General features: G+C 36.1%; 2 protein-coding genes across 2 annotated transcripts in view; one reads left to right on the forward strand and one right to left on the reverse strand.

Annotated features, from left to right (window-relative positions):
• The window catches only part of LOC112575694 (AP2-associated protein kinase 1-like), a 41472-nt gene extending 29121 nt beyond the window's left edge, over window positions 1-12351 (forward strand). The window contains exon 16 of the mRNA XM_025257676.1: window positions 762-12351. Within this exon, the coding sequence (XP_025113461.1) occupies window positions 762-2662 (1901 nt within the window). The 3' untranslated portion in view covers window positions 2663-12351. The remainder of the gene's footprint in view (window positions 1-761) is intronic.
• Window positions 12352-12962: 611 nt separating this feature from the next.
• Window positions 12963-18177, reverse strand: LOC112575821 (progestin and adipoQ receptor family member 3-like). The gene is made up of 7 exons (XM_025257861.1): window positions 17503-18177; window positions 17006-17168; window positions 16587-16739; window positions 15789-15986; window positions 15196-15286; window positions 14821-14961; window positions 12963-14582 (listed from the first exon to the last, which is right to left on the reverse strand). Exons 1-6 carry the CDS (start codon window positions 17754-17756, stop codon window positions 14834-14836), a joined length of 987 nt encoding a protein of 328 aa, XP_025113646.1. The 5' UTR covers window positions 17757-18177; the 3' UTR covers window positions 12963-14582; window positions 14821-14833.
• Between the last annotated feature and the right edge of the window lie 289 nt (window positions 18178-18466).

Genomic DNA, 18466 nt, shown 5'->3' on the forward strand with positions numbered 1-18466 from the left:
TCAGAATATGTTTATCAAAGCCTAGTACCTGTATATAATTCATAAAACAATATTTTAAGTATCATGACTAAAGAAAAGATAATTGTGGAACCTCAGTCAAAAATATGATGATTACAAATGCTTAAAGATTAAATGCTTCTAGATATTGCTTTCTGCTAACATTGATAAGTTGTAATTATCCTTTTTTATTATCAATAGCTTTCTGAAAATAATAGTTTTTAAAATTATTATGTGTAGACAAAATGAATTGTAAACTTTTATTCTAAATTCTTTTACTGCTTATAAAATTCAGTTACATTTTGAAAATTCTTGAAGATTTCGCGATAATGCTGATAATTTTCCATCACCCAGAATTTTATCATCCTATTATGGTGATGTGTGTTAGGCAACCAGAATGAAGTGTCCTTTAATTTTTCCAAACATGATCTTTCATGTATTCTGTTTCTATGAATGTTATTTTAGTTTCTGATTATCACACCATGTTATCTTGCTACCTGCTATCTTGTGAACCCTGCCTCTCACTGAACTCTGTGGCAGAACTGATTTCCCCCAAAGTGACCCTGGTTATGGATTATATACCCACTTTATGTCTTTTCTCACAATCATTTGTGTTGAACTTTTGGTGGTGAGATAACGAGTTTGGACAGTAATTTTTCAAATTTACCATTGTATTGGAGTTGTATGTGTTTAAAAGAAAATTTATGTATCTACTATCTACTATCTACTCCTGTAAAAGCCTCATGAAATTAATTTGCTTGCAGGGGCTTCCGGACATGGTGACAGCTCAGAAGAAGAGACTAATGTGGATGAGCAAGAACCACGATCCAGAGATTTTCTTGGAGGAAGTCAGATAAAAGCAGCATTAGGACGCTCAAAATACCAGCAGCTGGTAGACACAGATGAATCAGAAGATCGAGATGAACATCCTCGAGACGACTTGAATCTGGAGCTGGATAGACTTAGAGAAGATTCTACAAAAGACCAGGTGGAATCCCTCTCTTCGTATGCTGAAGATGAAGATGAGCAGGGCAGAAATAATGATGTGGGTGAGAGAAATGACTTTGGCTATCAGGAGCTTGACGATGAGTATGGATCTCGACCAGTAAAAGCAGGTATCAGTAAGAGGTGGGATAATGAGGCCTTGCCAAACATCTCTTCACAAAGTGGACAGCGAGTGGAAGGGAGAGATGTGGCCCTAGGAGATGTGAGTGGATCAGGTAGTGGCAGAGTTGGTGCTGATAGAGTAGTTGGACATGAATATGGTGTGCGGCCCTTGCTGGAAGATGATGAGCTGCAGCTTGCATATGGCTTGCAGCAGACTGGTGTTTCCAAACCTCTTCCTAATGCAGAAGTCTTGGATTTTGTGAACACCGGCAGTAGCATTCTGATTTCTTCCCAGATCTCTTCTCTCTCTTCACCTCATGATAACTTAGTTGGTGATGTTTTTGCTGCTGCTCCTTTCCGGAAGAACAGCAAACGAAGGACACCTTCCAGCATGCTGGGGACAGGTAGCTCATCGGCCCAGCCACAGGGCAACGTCTTTGCTTTGGCCCCTTTCAAACAACGGTCTAGTGGCCAGAGCCAGGAGTCATCAAAAACGGTAAGCCCAGCAGACAGTACCACTCTTAGCCAGACAACATTGACAGCGCAAAGCCCAGACAGCGACATCTTTGGCAATGCACCTTTTGGGGGAAAGCACACACCTAGTTCTACAGCCACAGGACCTTCATCCAACACTGTGTCTCCGCAGGCGGAGGATTTGACGGTATGTACTCCTGATGATGCTGTGACTGCTTCTGGTGCTGCTGGAGCTCATAGCAGAGCCCTTCATCCAATGTCACTCAGCCCTGACACTTCCCTCTCAGCTCATGCTTTCATAACACCCTCCTGCCCTCTGCCTTCCAGACCTACTCAACTCCATCAAGTGCCTGCAACTATTCCTAAGCCTCCATTTTCTGCAGAAGATCCTTTTGGGGCTGTCCCTTTCAACCATGCGGTGAAGCAAAGTAGAAAGGGGGGAAAACCAGGAAATGCATCCAACTTTGTGTCACTTTCGGGGCCCTTGAAGGCTAAGCTGCCTCTGAGTGCCATTGAGAAGTCAGTGGAGATGGCGAAGCATGTTGGATCTCAGGGAGACTGGGTGCAAGAGGCCAGGGACACATTTGAACTTGACACCCAGTACACATGGAAACAAACATCTGATCAACTGGCTGAAGCAGAAGATCAGATACCGATGGTAGACAGCGCAGAAGTGAGGGATTCTGGCCAGTACCAGCGACTGAAGACTCGCAACAAGCGGACCAACCGAGACATTCCCAGCCGCGATGTTTCCAGTGCAGCTTTCTCCAACATGAGTTTCAATGATGAGGACGAAGGAGAGCTTGACTCGCCTACCCAGGAACAGGGGAAAGATCTTTCATTGATGGGGTCTGGGGCACACCCAGCTAATATGGGGGCTTCCCACTCCATCCAGAACTTGCACATCTCCAGTATCCGACACCCAGCTTATGCCAAAGGCAACTCTCCACCAGTCGTCACCAATGCCTCCTCAGAATCCCTTAAAGTGTCTTCAGGTGGTTACGACTGTGGAACATGGCCTCGCAAACATAAACGCTTGCCTCCAGGGGCGACTGCTGAGCCGTTCACTGTGAAAAAGAAATAAATATTATCATGAGATGTTTGCCCGTTACACACCCAATTCTAGAGGTGAGAACTTCCTGAGGTTTTGTGGTTTAACTCGGTCATCTTCTCCATAAAAGCCGAGACCAAAGTTTTATTGTGATTTGGATGCGTTTTTTGTGAGGTGATGGCATAACAGATTACTTGATCTGAAGGCTTACTTAATGGTATTTAACATCCAGTCAAATAATATGGAATCTGTTTTCTCATGGCAGAAGTGTAGGCTTCTCAACAGTTTTGTGATTTTAAGGAAATGGTTTTGTGGTGATGTTTTCTTCTTTTTATGAAAAATGGCTGCTTATGAAATGAACTGCTAGCAAGACGTTTTTAATGTTCCTCTTTCAGTATACATTTATTTTTTAGTGACACTAAAGTGACTAGGTGTTTAGCTTTCTGCATGAAATTATTTTACTTTACCATTGTTTAGGTGTGAAGAACTGATAAGAAAGCAACTTTCAGCAGTATTTTTTTTTTTAACCAGGAATGTTAAAACATGGACATATTTTGTCTGTTGAAAATGGTAGATTTTATTTTCATTTTTAATCAAAATTACAGCATGGTGAAGTATTGAGTCACTGAGGCAGAGGGCAGAAACTAATGTTATACTTAAAATTTTAACATTAGCTCATGAGCTGTAAATCATAAAAACGTTAAAAATTTTACCCATAACCTGTCATCATCAATGCTTGAGAGTTACATGTGGTTTCTGCACAATTTGCAGAACCAAGCCATAGCCAGTGGTTGTGACTAATTCAGATCTTTGCTTTAGGATATTTCTCTTGTGGGAAGGTAAATATAAAGAGATACTCAGGCTGTATTGCCCATATGGAAGGCTCTGAGTGTCCATTTTATTAGGGTGAGTCTTAATGGCATTTTATTGGGTTGGGAGTGTATAAGTTCATGCTGTTGATATTGTTGAAAGTTAGCAAATGTATTACATTTAGTGTGGGTTCTTATGTTGGTGGGTTTTTTTTTCGGAGAAGTAGAATTTTGCATTACAAAGTTCTTAAAATTCTTCTTTCTTTTTAAGCTTTATACTTCTTTTAAAAATTGTTTCATTATTTATTGTTGAGTGTTATGTTTTATGGCTATTATTCATAATGTTCTAGACATAACAACACATCAATGCTGAAGAGAGGAAATCTTCGCTATTATTTATCTGATGTGCACTATGATCTATCAAAAAAAGCCTGCAATTTCTGAAATTATTAAAATAGGCAAATTTAATCAGCAGTATCTTTGTTTTAAAAAATTAAATGAAAACAATACTGTTGAAGCCACATATTGCTTTAGAAGTAAGTGTAGAATGCACAATTGTCCTCACGGCATTAAAACTGTCAAATGGTATCAACATAGAGAATAGCATGGTCTTGACTGGTTGCAAGAAACCCACGATTTTTTGAAGCATGAAGCATGTGGAAACATTTGAAGTGTTGAAACGCTCTTCATGAAAGTATGCACATAGCAAATCTAGCACACAGACTGTGTTCTTAATCATATAAGTGTGAGCATGTGTCTGTGTGCTGTGCAGTGTGTGTTCATGTTTGTGTGTGCGTTCATGACAGTGCATTTAAAGCCTATCCTAAAAAGGTATGCTCATGTGCCTGTATGTAAAGTGCTTTTATGTTGGGGACAGTCAACTTATAAATCTGCTTATTAAATATAGTATACAATACATGGTAGTCAGTTTATCATACAAAAAGGTACGTGTGCACTTATATGTAGGTGTGTATGTGCATGGGTGTAGGCATGGGAATTCACATTTTGTTTTGGTAAGACTCCGTATCTTGGTGGTTAGTGTGCTACCAGAAGCAAAAAAAAAAAAGGTTTGAGGCTCGCTATAGCTTGTAGTTGGAGCCAACTGTTATATTTCTTCACAACCTGACAGTGTCTGAATCGCTGGAGATGTTGTGTCGGTAGATGTGGATCTATCTATCTATTCCTCTTTGTGCATCAGGTTGCACATAAGGCCTCAACCAGAGTTCACCACTGATGTTGATCAGCTGAAACGCGCCCTAGGTGACCCCATGTCCAGCCCTTTCCTTTCATCTCCCTTTCAACTGTTCTTCTCCAAGTTGGTAGATGTGGATGCCCCTGAGAAATTCTTGTGAGCACTAATCTTTAAACAAACTCTCAGCAGATCCCTCATTCTCTCTCCTACTTTCTTTTTCCTTCCCCTCACTCCATACATGAAAGCAATCAGAAGCAATGCATTTTGACTGATTTTTGTACTATGTATGAGCAGTTATCTTTTCTCCTTTTGTCTTTCATCGCTGTTGTATGCCTGCATGTACTCACACAGAGAGAGAGACTAGCAATAGAAATTTGAATTTTTTAGATGTTATGGGGAGTGAAAGAATCATAAACAAGAATGTGAAATTCTGGAGATTCTAGCTGTTACTAAGATACTGACATGCTGCCTCTTCGATTCCTTCTGTATAGGCAAATGAAAAGGATAACATTTCTGTTGTTCCCTTTTTGTCAGTTGTGTGATGACCATAGGCAATGATTATGCTGATGACCATTGTTACTCAATTTTGTTCACAAAATTGGAATGTGTGCATGTGGTTATATATATATATACACATCAGCGTAGGTGTGGTGTTTTGCAAGTAAAGCCATTTTTTCGAGTGTATTGTGATGATGGTTGTGGTGTGTCTTGTAACAATGCACACTACATTTTAAGCCTGCACTGTTATGAACTGTCATTGTTTTGGTTAACTTGACAAAAAGTTTGTTCTCCTGTTGATCTTTTTTGAAATAGTGCCGATTCATATTGTGATAATTTATATATGTAAAAACGTGTATGCAAATTTGGAGGTGGCCATAAACATCACTTTGATAATATTGGAGGTATACTTAATCTGCTCTCTGCTTTCAACCTTCAGTTTTTGATAAACTTCTTTTTCTGTTGATACATTTAGTCATGTTTCTTTTGCTTGATACATCAGTTGCATCTTGCATATTTCAGTCAACAGACCTGAAAAGTTGGATTTATTTTTTATTTTTATTTTATTTATTTTGTTTCAAGGCGTGGAGAGTTTTTATTTTTATTTTAAAAATGGCCAGAAAATGCAGCACACAACAGGTTTTGATTTTGGATGCAACACCTAGTTTACACATGACTGTCATTTCTATGCTTCACAGAAATGCAGAAAGAGCTTCTGCAGCATGATTTCTTGGGCTTCTATCACTTTTTAATCAGACATGCAGAGAGCTGAAGAACGATATTTTTTTTAAGGTGCTGAAAAACAGTTCTTTTTTTGAGGAGGTTGAGAAGAGTGTGTATGCTGTGCTTTTTCATCACACAGATTCTCCCATGTTTTTCTATGGTGCCTGACAGATACATTTTCAATGCTGGTTATGTGTACATATTTCCTGATTTATTCCATTATTTGCTAGTTTTTCACTTTCTTTAACCTTCTTAGAAAGTATATGTGAAAGTGACAGCATGAAATTAGAAAGAGCATTTTAGCTTCCTCTTAAGCTATTCTTGAGTGTGTTTTTTTTAAATTTCTGTGCAAATCAGCCACCTCTGCATTTAACTTTTCTCTTTCTCTGACATTCATCTTTTGCACAATGCTCATCAACATGCTTGTTTTTTAATACATTATATGATTTTGTTGATAAACTTGTTAAGAGCTTCACCTGGTTTGTCTTGTGATGCCTGCACCTGTCAGTCTCACTTTGTTTCTTCACTCCCATTTCATTCTCTCTCTCTTAGTGCATGCATGTTTTGCTTGTGTGTGTGTGTGGGTTTTTTTTTTTTCAAGGCACTAGTAGTTCTTTTTTTTTTGGTATATATATACATGTATAGGGTGCATATTTGAATAAAATTTTAGTGCGTATCTCCATACATTTTTTAATAAAATGCTCTGTTAGTATATTTCTTTGCTACATTCCAGATGTACTAGAGAGAGATGAAACATCTACATTCTAAAGTTGTGCATGTAGGGCAGTGTCTAAGAGGAAGTTGTGATACTTTATGACATTATACTGAGATAGCAACAGGGTGTGTAGCCTATCCTTCTGTTATTATAATAAATCTTTTCATAGACTTTTTTGTACAAATATGTCAGTCACATGGTATGGGTTTTATTAGGCCATCATTGTATCGTACATCCATAACAGAAAATAACTGTTCAGAGCAGATATTTCAAATCAATAAAGCTGTTATAGTTGTTAAGGAATGCAAACAATTGTGGATTTCCAAGACAGAATACAAGGACTATTAAAAAATAGCATTAGACATAACATTTATTCTATTTTGTGCATGTATCAAGTCCACACTGTACCTTTTTCTGTGATTCTTGTAAAGATTTTGAAAATTTGGGTGAAAAAAAGATATGGGGATCGTTTCATGTCCTGGGACAGTATTTGTTGTGCTACTGAATGCTTATGCATCAGCTTTCTGCTTGATTTTTTTTTTTTCGGATCACTTTAGAATGCTATGCTTTAGAACATGTAGATCAGGATATCAAGGCTGAAATCAGAGTTTTAACCTATGTTTGCCTGGAGAGATGAGATGGGCAGCTATGCATTCAGCTGTATTACAAGAAATACTGACTCGAGTGTATGTATATCTGACATATGTTTTAGATGTCACAGTCAGGTGTGAAGAGAGAGAGAAAGAGTGTGTGGCTGTTTAATATTAATATGCAGTTCATTGTTGTTGGAGATTTATGTAGATTTCTAAAAGAAAAGCTTGTCATCTTTTTCTTTGACTGATATTATAGGAATGGCAAGAAGAATGAGGTTTAACCAAACAGTTTGAAATCAGTCATGATTCATGTCTTAATGTCTTCAAGATTTGCCATTTTGATAGGACAATCTCCTGAATTTCTTTCACAATGGTGAAGAGTTGCGCACAAGGTTAAGATCACCCCAGATGTCGTATGTAATTTTACTGTGAGTTCCTTATCTCACTAGAAGTTTCAGGTAAATTTACTTTGAGTTCCTTATCTCACTACTAGTTGTAGATAGTTCCATTCTGTCTCACTTGAAGATTAAAGTCGGATAGTAGGAAGTCTCAGTTGTTATGTTTCATGATCTCACATGACTTGGCAAAGGCATTTCATTTTTAAAGAAAACCATTCAAACCTCATCCGTAGTATAAGCAACATGAAACATGAAGATATTAATAAAACAACATCAAAGACCATTTAAGATTCATATATCACAAGATAATTTTAGACTTCCAGCAGCAAATTCAGCACATGATTTGTAGACATAGTAAGCTTAATGCGATTCAGCTGTCACTGAAGCAGCTATCCATGTTCTTTCAATAAAAGAATAAGGATTTATTTAAAATAGTACTGACATTTTAGTCTTATTAATCCTCAGCAGCCATGCATGACGTTAGACTTAAAAACACACTACCCTCATCCCACCGCATACCACATTCACCTGCTGTTGTTCAGGGTTTTTAAAAAAGGTGTGAAGGAAGAACTACACAGATGCAATGAAGTAGATGATAATATCAGATGTGAAGTCACAAACATGTTTATCTTCCTGCAGGGTGCCTGGCTAGTGGGAGGACTAGAGATTTGAGAAGTTGAGTGGAGTCATCAGTAATCATTGTCTTCATATTTATTTCAGATTTTGCTGAAACCCAACTCGCAATCACTAACCTCAGAAATGTGCTCTGCTTTCAATTTTTTGAAAATTAATTACATGTGTGTTTACATTTTTGCGACATAGAACCAAACGGTGCCTGTCAGCATTATTTTGTACAGTAATTTTGATCTTCCATTAGTAATGGGTAGTAGCATTAGTAGACACAACTGGAAAAGTTTTGTGTATTATTTATTGATAAGCACAAGTCACTAAAATTTTTCCAAGAAATGAAAGGTTGTACAAATTATATCCATGCTAATGGCATTGTAGTTAGGCCGCTGGCATTGTATGCTTGCTCTTGACTGTTCTTGGAAAGAAAGTGGCTTATCAAAACTACTTGTTCGGGCTTTTATGGTTTGTGGTGGTCTCTGCGTCAAAGCTAACGTCTCATGATAATCTCATTTAAGGCTCAGAGTATTTTGTGAAATAACCTGCATCTGATTGTTTGTAGTAGCCAGTGGATGCAACAGTATCTGTGATTGGGGCCAGTGATTTGAAAAGAAAGTTTGTCCTTATTCCATTTTCATTGTTGGCTACAAAGCTTAAACGTTCCTGTATCTTAGTCACAACATTTGCTTCTTGTACTTCTGTGTCAAGTATTTGCACCATGACTTATATTGTTGGCTACCATGGAGGAGGGGGTGAGTTGCATACATGAGAAAGAGTGTACTTCTGCACAACTATGTATAACATACCTGTCACAAAATGTTTATTAGCGTGCATGTATGTACAAAAGCCAGAACTATTTAAGACCAAGACTGTTTTGTTTATGTTCCCAGTAAACTTCAGTATTGCAATAATGCACCCAAGGCCTAAACAGACGATACACAATTTTGTGGTGTTGCTTATGAGACATATCTTCTGTTGTGTGCATTATTCAGGCGGCTTTTATATGTCCATTCCACTTGGTGTGGCATTTCTCTACCTAAAACTAACATTTGTGACCAACTTGTGCATAGACAGTGACAGAAGTATGGGCTGTATGCCTGTTAAAATGTAGGTGTCCTCTTTTTTCTTTGTCTCCTCCTAACCAGGTGATACACAGGTCAGCATAGCTAGTTAGTAAATGTGCAATGTTCTTGTACAGTTTTAGATGGTAGGTATGAAAGAAATGTATGGAATTTTCACTTCATTTTTAAATTAAAAAGATGGTAATGGAAAGTTTGTACAAAGCAGAATTCTAGCACAAGGGGAGGCTCTGTGCTTGTTACACAGTGTGGATTGAACATATTTGCAATAGCAAAGAACATCCTCATATAAAAATATATAATATCATTGTAACATGTAACATGGAAGTGAGCACAATGTACTTTACAAGGAGCAGTAGCTAATGAAGCTGGATGACTGAGAAGGGTGTCACAATCAGGCAAACATACACACTTTCCACACTTAATACAGTTTCTAAAACAGTAAAATATACTCACACATAACTGTACTCATGTTATTTTTCAAAATAAAGTCACAATCCAAAGTCAAACACAAGATGCCAAAAAGCAGTTCATGTGCTATAGTAGTGTTGATATGCTGTGCTAAAAAAAGGAATGTTCACACTGGATCACACAATCTTCACAGTATAAAAATGATTTGTTCCCTCAAGTTATCTATTATTTAAATTTATAGGTTGTGCAGGCATTTCCTATGAAGATTTTCTGATCTGTAACCTTAAAATTGATCTAAATATTAGTTAACACCGCATTGTTATTTGCACCATATGTAATTGTGGAACATTCCAGGTGTCATGCAAAAGTGTCTTGTTTGGATGAGCATTTAGTATGAATTTTTTGTTGCCATTGTCAACCACTCATCTTGAACATCCTCCATTATCATTTATCTGAAAATACAGATGAGATTGCTGTGTTGTTTAGAACTACTAAACAAAGCATATTTTAGTCAGAAACTGCCATTTTTGTGGAAATGCTTATGATAAACAATAAACATTTCCATTTAATTTTGAAAAATTCTTTTTCTTAGCTTGAATTTATTTTGGTATCAAGTCAGACTATAATAATAATGTATAAGAGTTATCGCATAGATATTTCAGAAAAAATAGAGAAACATTTCTCTTTCAATCACACTAAACTCAAATTATTTTGTTGGTTCTTGACAAAGTTATAATTATTACTTATAATGGGTACATTTTGCATACATACCTGCTTGCCAGACCTTATACTAAGTCCCATTTAAAGTACCAGTACATTTACAGCTGCCATTGAGAGGACAACACTCAAGTTTCCTTTAGTTGACTGCTCTGTAATTATCTTTTTACCAGTTTTCTTCATAACGCTTTCCTCACTTTTTATAGCTACACACTCCAAACTTTTTTTTAAGTGCTCTCAATTAGACAAGTAAATGCAGACTTTGAGAGTGAAAATACTTTAGAACTTTGAGGCTTACCATATTACGGCTGATGTCTTTATCATGTTAGCCTGCTTACAAAGAGCCCATAATCCAAAGAAAGCTTTCTTTAAGAGAATTTTTTTTTCCATCGTAAGTTGAAACAGGTGTCTCTGATGAAGTTTATATTTACTCAAATGGGTATCAACTGGAGCATAGCAAAATTTCATGGAAGCTGTTTGTAATGGTGCTGAAAGTGTTAAATCTGTGGTTATAAATCTATGATTCCACATTCTGTTGGAGAAATATGCTTAGAAAAATGCTCATCTTTGCTTAACTAAAACATTTATTCATTGAAATTATTGATCTGTTTTATCTTGCAATTATCATGCAGGTCATATAGGTATTGCAAACTGAATTTTCAGTTACATTAAAGCGGATAGGTATGATTAAAGAGAACATGCTTTTTGCTTTTTTAGGTTACTTTTGCATTTACAAAGCAAAATGGCATAGCTTTGACATATAAGGAAGGATTCTGAGACATTTCTGTTTGGTGGCCATTTTTCTTCAATCATTTGTATAGCGGTTACTTTTGTAAACACTAACATAACTCTTTGTCAATCAAAAGTTTTCCATAAACTGTGAAATTTGAACTATAAAGAGAAGATTGGCAAGTTTGCAATTAATCTCCACTAAACTGGTTTTTAGCGTACAGAAAGCTGCCCCTAAGTAAAGAAAATACAGAGATCTGCGTCATTTTGATCCTGCGAGTTAATTCCTACTTATTTACTTGAATTTCAGCTTTGTATTTTGGAAGACCAAATAGCTGTTCTTATTATTGAAATAATTATTATGCTTTTAATGTTTTATGCTAGCCATGCTGTTATTAATTTTCTATGAAGTGGTTTTCTTTGAGATTAGGTATTCTTGTTTTAGTAAGATTTTAGTATTTTGCATTTGAAAATATTTGAATCAGTCAGATCAATGATCTTGTATATATCTGATAATTCATGCAGATGATAATTGCATTTTTCCATAAATTTGAACACACATTTCCCCCTTATTTTAAAAAGAAAAGTGATTGAGAATGTAAAGTTTTCACAGGGTTAACACTCATTTTTGGACTTGTGTTCCATTTCATGGTTTTGAAAACCTGATGCTTAAATACTTGGGCATAATGCCACACACAAAAAAAAAAAACTGCTTTGGCAATGGTTGCGTGCTTTAAGTCGGGATTTATCGGACTGGCTTAATCTTTAGTTTTAAACTGTCACATGCAGGGCTATTGGTCATATGGATGACTTTGTTTGCAAATTTGTTAACAAGGTATTTGAATCCTTTATCTCCTGTGACTATTGGGTTTGTACGTGTGTGTGCGTGTGTGGGTGAGGTGTAAAATTTAACCACTACAGACCATAGAAAAGTATTATGTGTTGCTTCAGGAGTTGTCCCCTTCTTTCCACACATGATGTTAGACCTAGACCTTGGCATTCATGATTTATAAAATGTTAGATTTGTGCTTCTTGCTGCTGCTGGTGACGATGAACAAATTATCACTGCATTCCACCCTTTATATGTGCTGAATTCTATATGCTGTCCTCCTTACTGTCTTCACAACTCGTGGTATGCTATCTCTGGCACCTTTTCTTCTATTGCCTTTGAAGAAAATTTCTTAAAAGAAGATGATTAAATATTCAGCACATATGTTGTACCAGCACCAAATCTGATTCTTTCCTTCTCAGTGCCACAACAAATAAGGTTTATGCATGTGTGTGTCTTGAACATATTTGTGATATGGAAATCAATACATTCATTTATGTACATGGATAGTTACAGTTCATTGTTTACAAACGTGCACCACACTCAGCAGTCTAAATACTCTACAACCTCAAATTTGTCTTCATGTACTGAACAAAAATTATAAATTCTTTTCATTTAACTAGGTTTTTGAAATTAAGCTAATTCGACAATGACATTAAAGCAATGCTATACCAGACTCTGTTTCGGGGGGAGGCAGGGAACCTTATAATTAACCTTTTCTGTTGTACAAGCATATCGGTCACAAATGTAAGATTTACCTGCACATGGAGTGATAAATTTTTGAACTGCTGAACTTTGATAGACTAAATCATAAAGAGGAATAATTCGTGGTTGCAGGTTTCACCATCACTGTAGACTGTGAAACAGTTACTATAAAATGTCATTCAAAGTGTAAGATAGATAAACTGCATAAACTGACAAAGCACAAAAAATAACGGGCCATTTCATTTACACGATATCCCTCCTCATACATACAAATCATTTGGCACCTGCAGCAATGTTTCAAAAAACAATTTTGAAAATGAAAAACCAGCTTTATTATAAATCACAGTACTTAAGTTTAAAAAAAAACCAATGAAGTTCCCATAAACAATCAGATTTCTAAAACCCTTGTGTATATAATCTGACCATGAGAATTTAGCAGTCAAAATTAAATTGCATCATTTAAGCATACAACAAACTATGCATGAATGTTTTAAGTTAATTATATTTGCCAAAGCAATAACAAGAATATATGTTACACAAAAAAATTAAAAGACTAAGAGAATCTTCTGAAAATAACACAAAAATTTTCCTCCCCTTCTGGTCTTCACCCTGCCATATAAATAAGTTTTAACAAATTCAGTATGCAATTAAAATATTGTGATCCTAAACCTGAATGCAATTTATATTATTTAAAGGCAAATAGTAACTTTAAACTTGGGAAACTGCATCAGTTACGCAATTCTCTTGCTCACAAAATGAGACAGTATGTATTGTAAGTTAGTACTAATTGCTTTTTTCCAAAGTGTTTAACAATTATCATTGCTATTTTACCACGAATCAATAAATGCTCTTTGGGGTTCAGTATACACCAAAATCATCAAACAATGTAGTTTGAGTTTTTGATACGTTTACAATTCTTGAAAAAGATGAAGGCTATATAGAATGGGAAGTAAATCCTGGAGGCAAAAGGCTTAACCTTTTAAAAGATTAAAAATGTAAAGGTTGTTCCCTAATCTTTTGGTCATTGGGAGTGAGGTGTTACTATAGTGGCAATCCTTTTATGATTGTGCTGCCTATCTCCTCTTCCTTGCTACCTGACTTCCCCAAGCCTCTACAGGATCAGGTACCCATTGAACAGGTAGACTAATGGGGAAAGTGTGCTGCACTAAGTGGGCATTGAACCAAATGCATGCGCACTTCTAGGTTCAGACACCTGTACTCTGGTATCTGAGCTATTTCATAATTCAAACAATGAAAAATCCACCAGAGTAGTGACTAGCAAGAGCAGACCCACTTTTAAACCTTCACTAAAACTCCTGAAAAAATTACTTCAGCTTGAAAATAACAGTCTCCGCTTCCTGAGTTGCTTGAGAAAAAAAAAAACCCAATAATAACAGCCAGAACCTCTTTGTAGCCTTTTACTCTCCTCTAAAATGAAAGTCTAGGTAACCTACGGTTTGTTGGGCCCACTTTGTTTTCTGGCAGAAAGAAAATTTAGCATGCAGAAAATATTAAACTTATATCTAATTATGAATATACCTATCTGAATAATACAATGAAACACCATTAAATTGCATTTACATGTAGTTCTTATGGTTGTAAGATGTTTTTATTGGAATCTAAAAAGGTTTTAATGACTTGTCAATTTGTTTCACCCAAATTCAAATAATAACTAATTCATTCAAAGGTAATGGTTGCATGAGCTATACTCTAGCTAATGCTGTTGATTTTTTTTTTTATCAAGTATTAGCCTTGATACAGAAGAAAACTAAAAATGGTTTACACTATTCCCTTAGGCATACATATAAACATCATACTATGTTTATTGAGAAATGGATACCATAATGATAAATCATTTAGGTAAAGTTGTGTGCACGACAAGGACCTTAAGTGAATCAGTGAGGTGATTTAAGCTGCGGATCTGACACCTAAATAACATAAAAGAAAAAAGTATTTAAAAAAAAATAAAATTCACTTTCTTTCAAATCACATTCATTTAGGACACAAAAGAACATATGCTATGTAATATCTTTATAAATTAACTTAAGTACTTACAGAAATCTAATCCTCTGTTCATAACAGTACTGAATACTTAGTTTTGCTCCCTTGAGGTCCAGTGAAAACTACTGCTCTAGCCATTCCAATCATTGCATTAAAATGACTCACTAGCACTTTACTGTTAAGCTGGGCAGCCATGTGTAAGTCTGTATTTGAGAATATCTTTCCCAGAACTGTGCCAGAACAGGAAAGCCAGAAGTATGATAAGATGCCACCATTGATGACTGGAACCAATGTAGTCAAACCAGCCTGCAAAATTGTCAACAAAATACACTTTTGTAAATGGTCACTATAGAGCAAAGACTATGCATAGTCTTTTAACAAACTATTTTGGCTATAAACAAAATTACTATTAGGCACAACTTGACCAATGAACTAAACTCCATTTTTAATGATACACATTTTATATATAGTACCTGTAAATACACACATTATCAAGACATATTTTTATCTTTAGCACTTTAATAATCATGGAAAAATTACCTGGAAACAGCCTCTCTGGAAATTTTGATATGTAGAATGCTAGTGCCAGTGATCCCAGTAGATACATTGTTGTGACTTGGGGAAAGAAAAGCTATGAAACAAAAACAGCTATTTTTAGCTGTAAGTTGGAATGTTTGTAAAACTAATCACAATTTGTAATGCTAATTTTAAAGGTAAACTGTCAAGGCAATGCAAAACTGATTTCTGATAAAATATAATCAGAAAATTTATATCAATTGTCTCTTTCTGAAAATGATATAAAAAGAATGAAGCAAATGAAAAAAACAAAGAAATAAAGGCAGTCTCTTACAATTATAGTGGAGTGTTATAGCCCTCAATTATCTTGCAGCCAGCTGGAGTGCTACAGTAGCCTCCCCAACACCCTGTCAAGTACTCATTCTACAGCTGATTAACCGGGGAAAATATGCTGTGTATATTAAACATATAGGTGTATGTAAAATTAGCCAGTTTTCACACCTTCAGATTTCGATACCATGGCTGTAACTACTAGGCTGTCTTTTGTAAAGCATATTATTTGATTCAGATGTAATCACATACTCTTTGGAAAATCTGAGAAAAAAAAGTTACTGCACCTGCACAATCTTGCTGGAAAATCCACCACTAAGGTAGACCCAATGGATTGTGGGAACAATACCGTAACCTGCCAGGCCAACATAAACTGCCATGCGCAAGTAATACCAACGTGCTGTGAAGAAATATGGGTGAAGTTGAAACCAAAGTGTTGAAACTGTTAGGACTGTGATGGCAAGAATGTAGATATCACGCCATATCTGAAAAGACAGCAAAGAATAACCAACCCTCTTATTGGTACTGAAAAGATAACAAAAACTGAAAAAGAAATTGTGTTCTGTTGCTACTTCTTTTCAGTTTGGTGCAGAAGATATGTATGTGTGAGAGAGAGGTGAGAGAGAGGTGGGGGAGGAGGAAGGTCACTCAAATACTCAAATATAAAACACAACAGCCAGCCTCCCTGTGCAATTCTCCTATACATTTTTTTCCCTAAAACACCAACAACTTTCTAGCAGAAAGTAACATGTGTCTCATCGCAAAGCTGTCTGCTTTGTCCAGGAATTCATTTCTATAGAAATTAAAAGTTAACACTGTCCTACAGCCATTAAGTAAAGAAGATATAGTAAAAATATTGACTTTAGTATGGGAGTAAGCAAATAAGACCTAACATCATCTTGAAATCCAGCGTACAGAATGGTATATACATGTATAGCAATTGTTTATAATTATGTTGATATGTATCTGGCAGATTTATGTCCGTTTTATGTTCGTACACTATTTATGTTCATACACTAATAGCAATGCATAGAAGCACACTTTTTACAGAGGACAAGAGAAAATGCTTATATATAAATACTTACAGATATACAATAAAATGCATAGTGAACTGCAGGCATATAGCAACCTATGATGCCTATTGAAACCCCAGTCATATCCACCTGCAGCCAGCGTCTGCTTGCGCGTTCTGAATGACAGCAGAAAATATGGAAGCCCGTGGAACACAGCATGCAGAACTGCAAGAAAACACAGCACTGCATGTTTCACCAAAACTCACACAAACTAAAAAAAACTGAATTACAAAGTTCTATGATGCAGAATATGGAAAAGATGCAAATAAAAATTAAGAATTACTTCTCATTTTACTGCCTATTGTAAAATATTCCAGCAATATCTCTGGTACAATATCAAGTTATTTTACACATGTTATGTTTTCCTAATTTTAAATTGTAAAAGTACAAGAAAATGTAATTAGGAATCTGATCAGAGCAAGTATAGTTACCTGGAAGCAAAGAAGAGCAATTGTCACATAAATGTGATCAATTGTCTCCCCTCTGAGATGTGGAATGGCAATAAGATTGTCATATAGTGTCAGGACAAGAAAAACGAGAAACCCAATCAGATGTGACCAGATGTTAAGTGTTTCATTATTCCAAACAAACAAACTGTAAACAGAAAAAAGTAAATAACAATAAATGCTCTTTTGCTGCTAAGTGTGATCAATTAAAATTATGTTAAATAATATTTTCCAAACAGTGTACAGCTTTAAAATTGTGAGAAAAGATTTATGAACGTGCATCAAAATATAACTGGATTTGTGTGGAGATGAGGAGATGCAATCAGTGGATGTATCTGTAGACATTTACATTATTTTGAAATGTTATTAAAATGTCTAATGCACATAGCCCACAGACATCACCTCAGTTTAAAATCATATGTGGGATGGATTGCAAAGTGATGCAAAGTACTGTCCGTAAGCATAGTAAAGACTTAACAAACCTTTTCACGCAGAGACCAAAAGGCAGAAAAACCCGGTAGCCATCAATTACCCATGGGTTGCCTTTCAGAAAGTCTGGAATCTCACTATATCGAAAAAGCTTAATTTCCTCAGGGTACTGTTCACATATGCCGGTACTGCACGCTGCTTCTCCATGGTCATCAATCTCGATGTCCAAGACATGGTATTTGATTTCTGCTTTCTTACTTTGTGACGTCTGTCTAATCTTTACTGCCTCGAGTCGATTCGGATGCATCGTGCACACAATGACAGTTCGCCGCAGCTATGTATGAGGCTAACATAAATTTATTGATAACGGTCCATTGACACTGCATCGCGGACAATGATAACAGAATTAACACGTGCGCTGTAGCATCCAGCATTTTTTTTTTTTTTTTAGCAAAATAGCTGAGCCGACAAAACGCGGCCTGAGCTGACATGCCACGAGTACGCTATCTCATCTAACTGTTGACACAACTCCTGGCTATTGTGACAGGTAGCGGCGACGGAAGGTCCGGCATTTTGACTCCGCTCCTGGGGAGCGAGCTTAGCAACCACACAAATACGAAACAGCCAATCCAGCTAAGGTGCTGCTTGAGCAAGAATATTAAGCAGATAATTTTGAATAATTACAGGTTTTCTTATATAACATATAAGATTTTTCTTTTTCATTTTAGGTAAAATATTCACTTAGTTCTTTCCCTGTCTCCATTGTACACTAAAGTACAATAACTCTGTTGGGTCAAGTTCACATTATCATTGATTACTCCCCTTTGGAAAAGTGAGATTTTCATATGAATCAATGTAAATCAAATTAATTCGTTCTAGACACTCCAAAATGCCTATCAATACATATGTACCCTGACTGACGGTTTCCCTCGGTCATATATAATTATTTCACACATATTCATTGAGAATAAATATAGTGTTTAATGCTAAAAACAATGAGAAATTGAATTTAAAATG

This window comes from Pomacea canaliculata, linkage group LG1 (genome assembly GCF_003073045.1).
Source record: "Pomacea canaliculata isolate SZHN2017 linkage group LG1, ASM307304v1, whole genome shotgun sequence".
Lineage (NCBI taxonomy): Eukaryota > Metazoa > Mollusca > Gastropoda > Architaenioglossa > Ampullariidae > Pomacea > Pomacea canaliculata.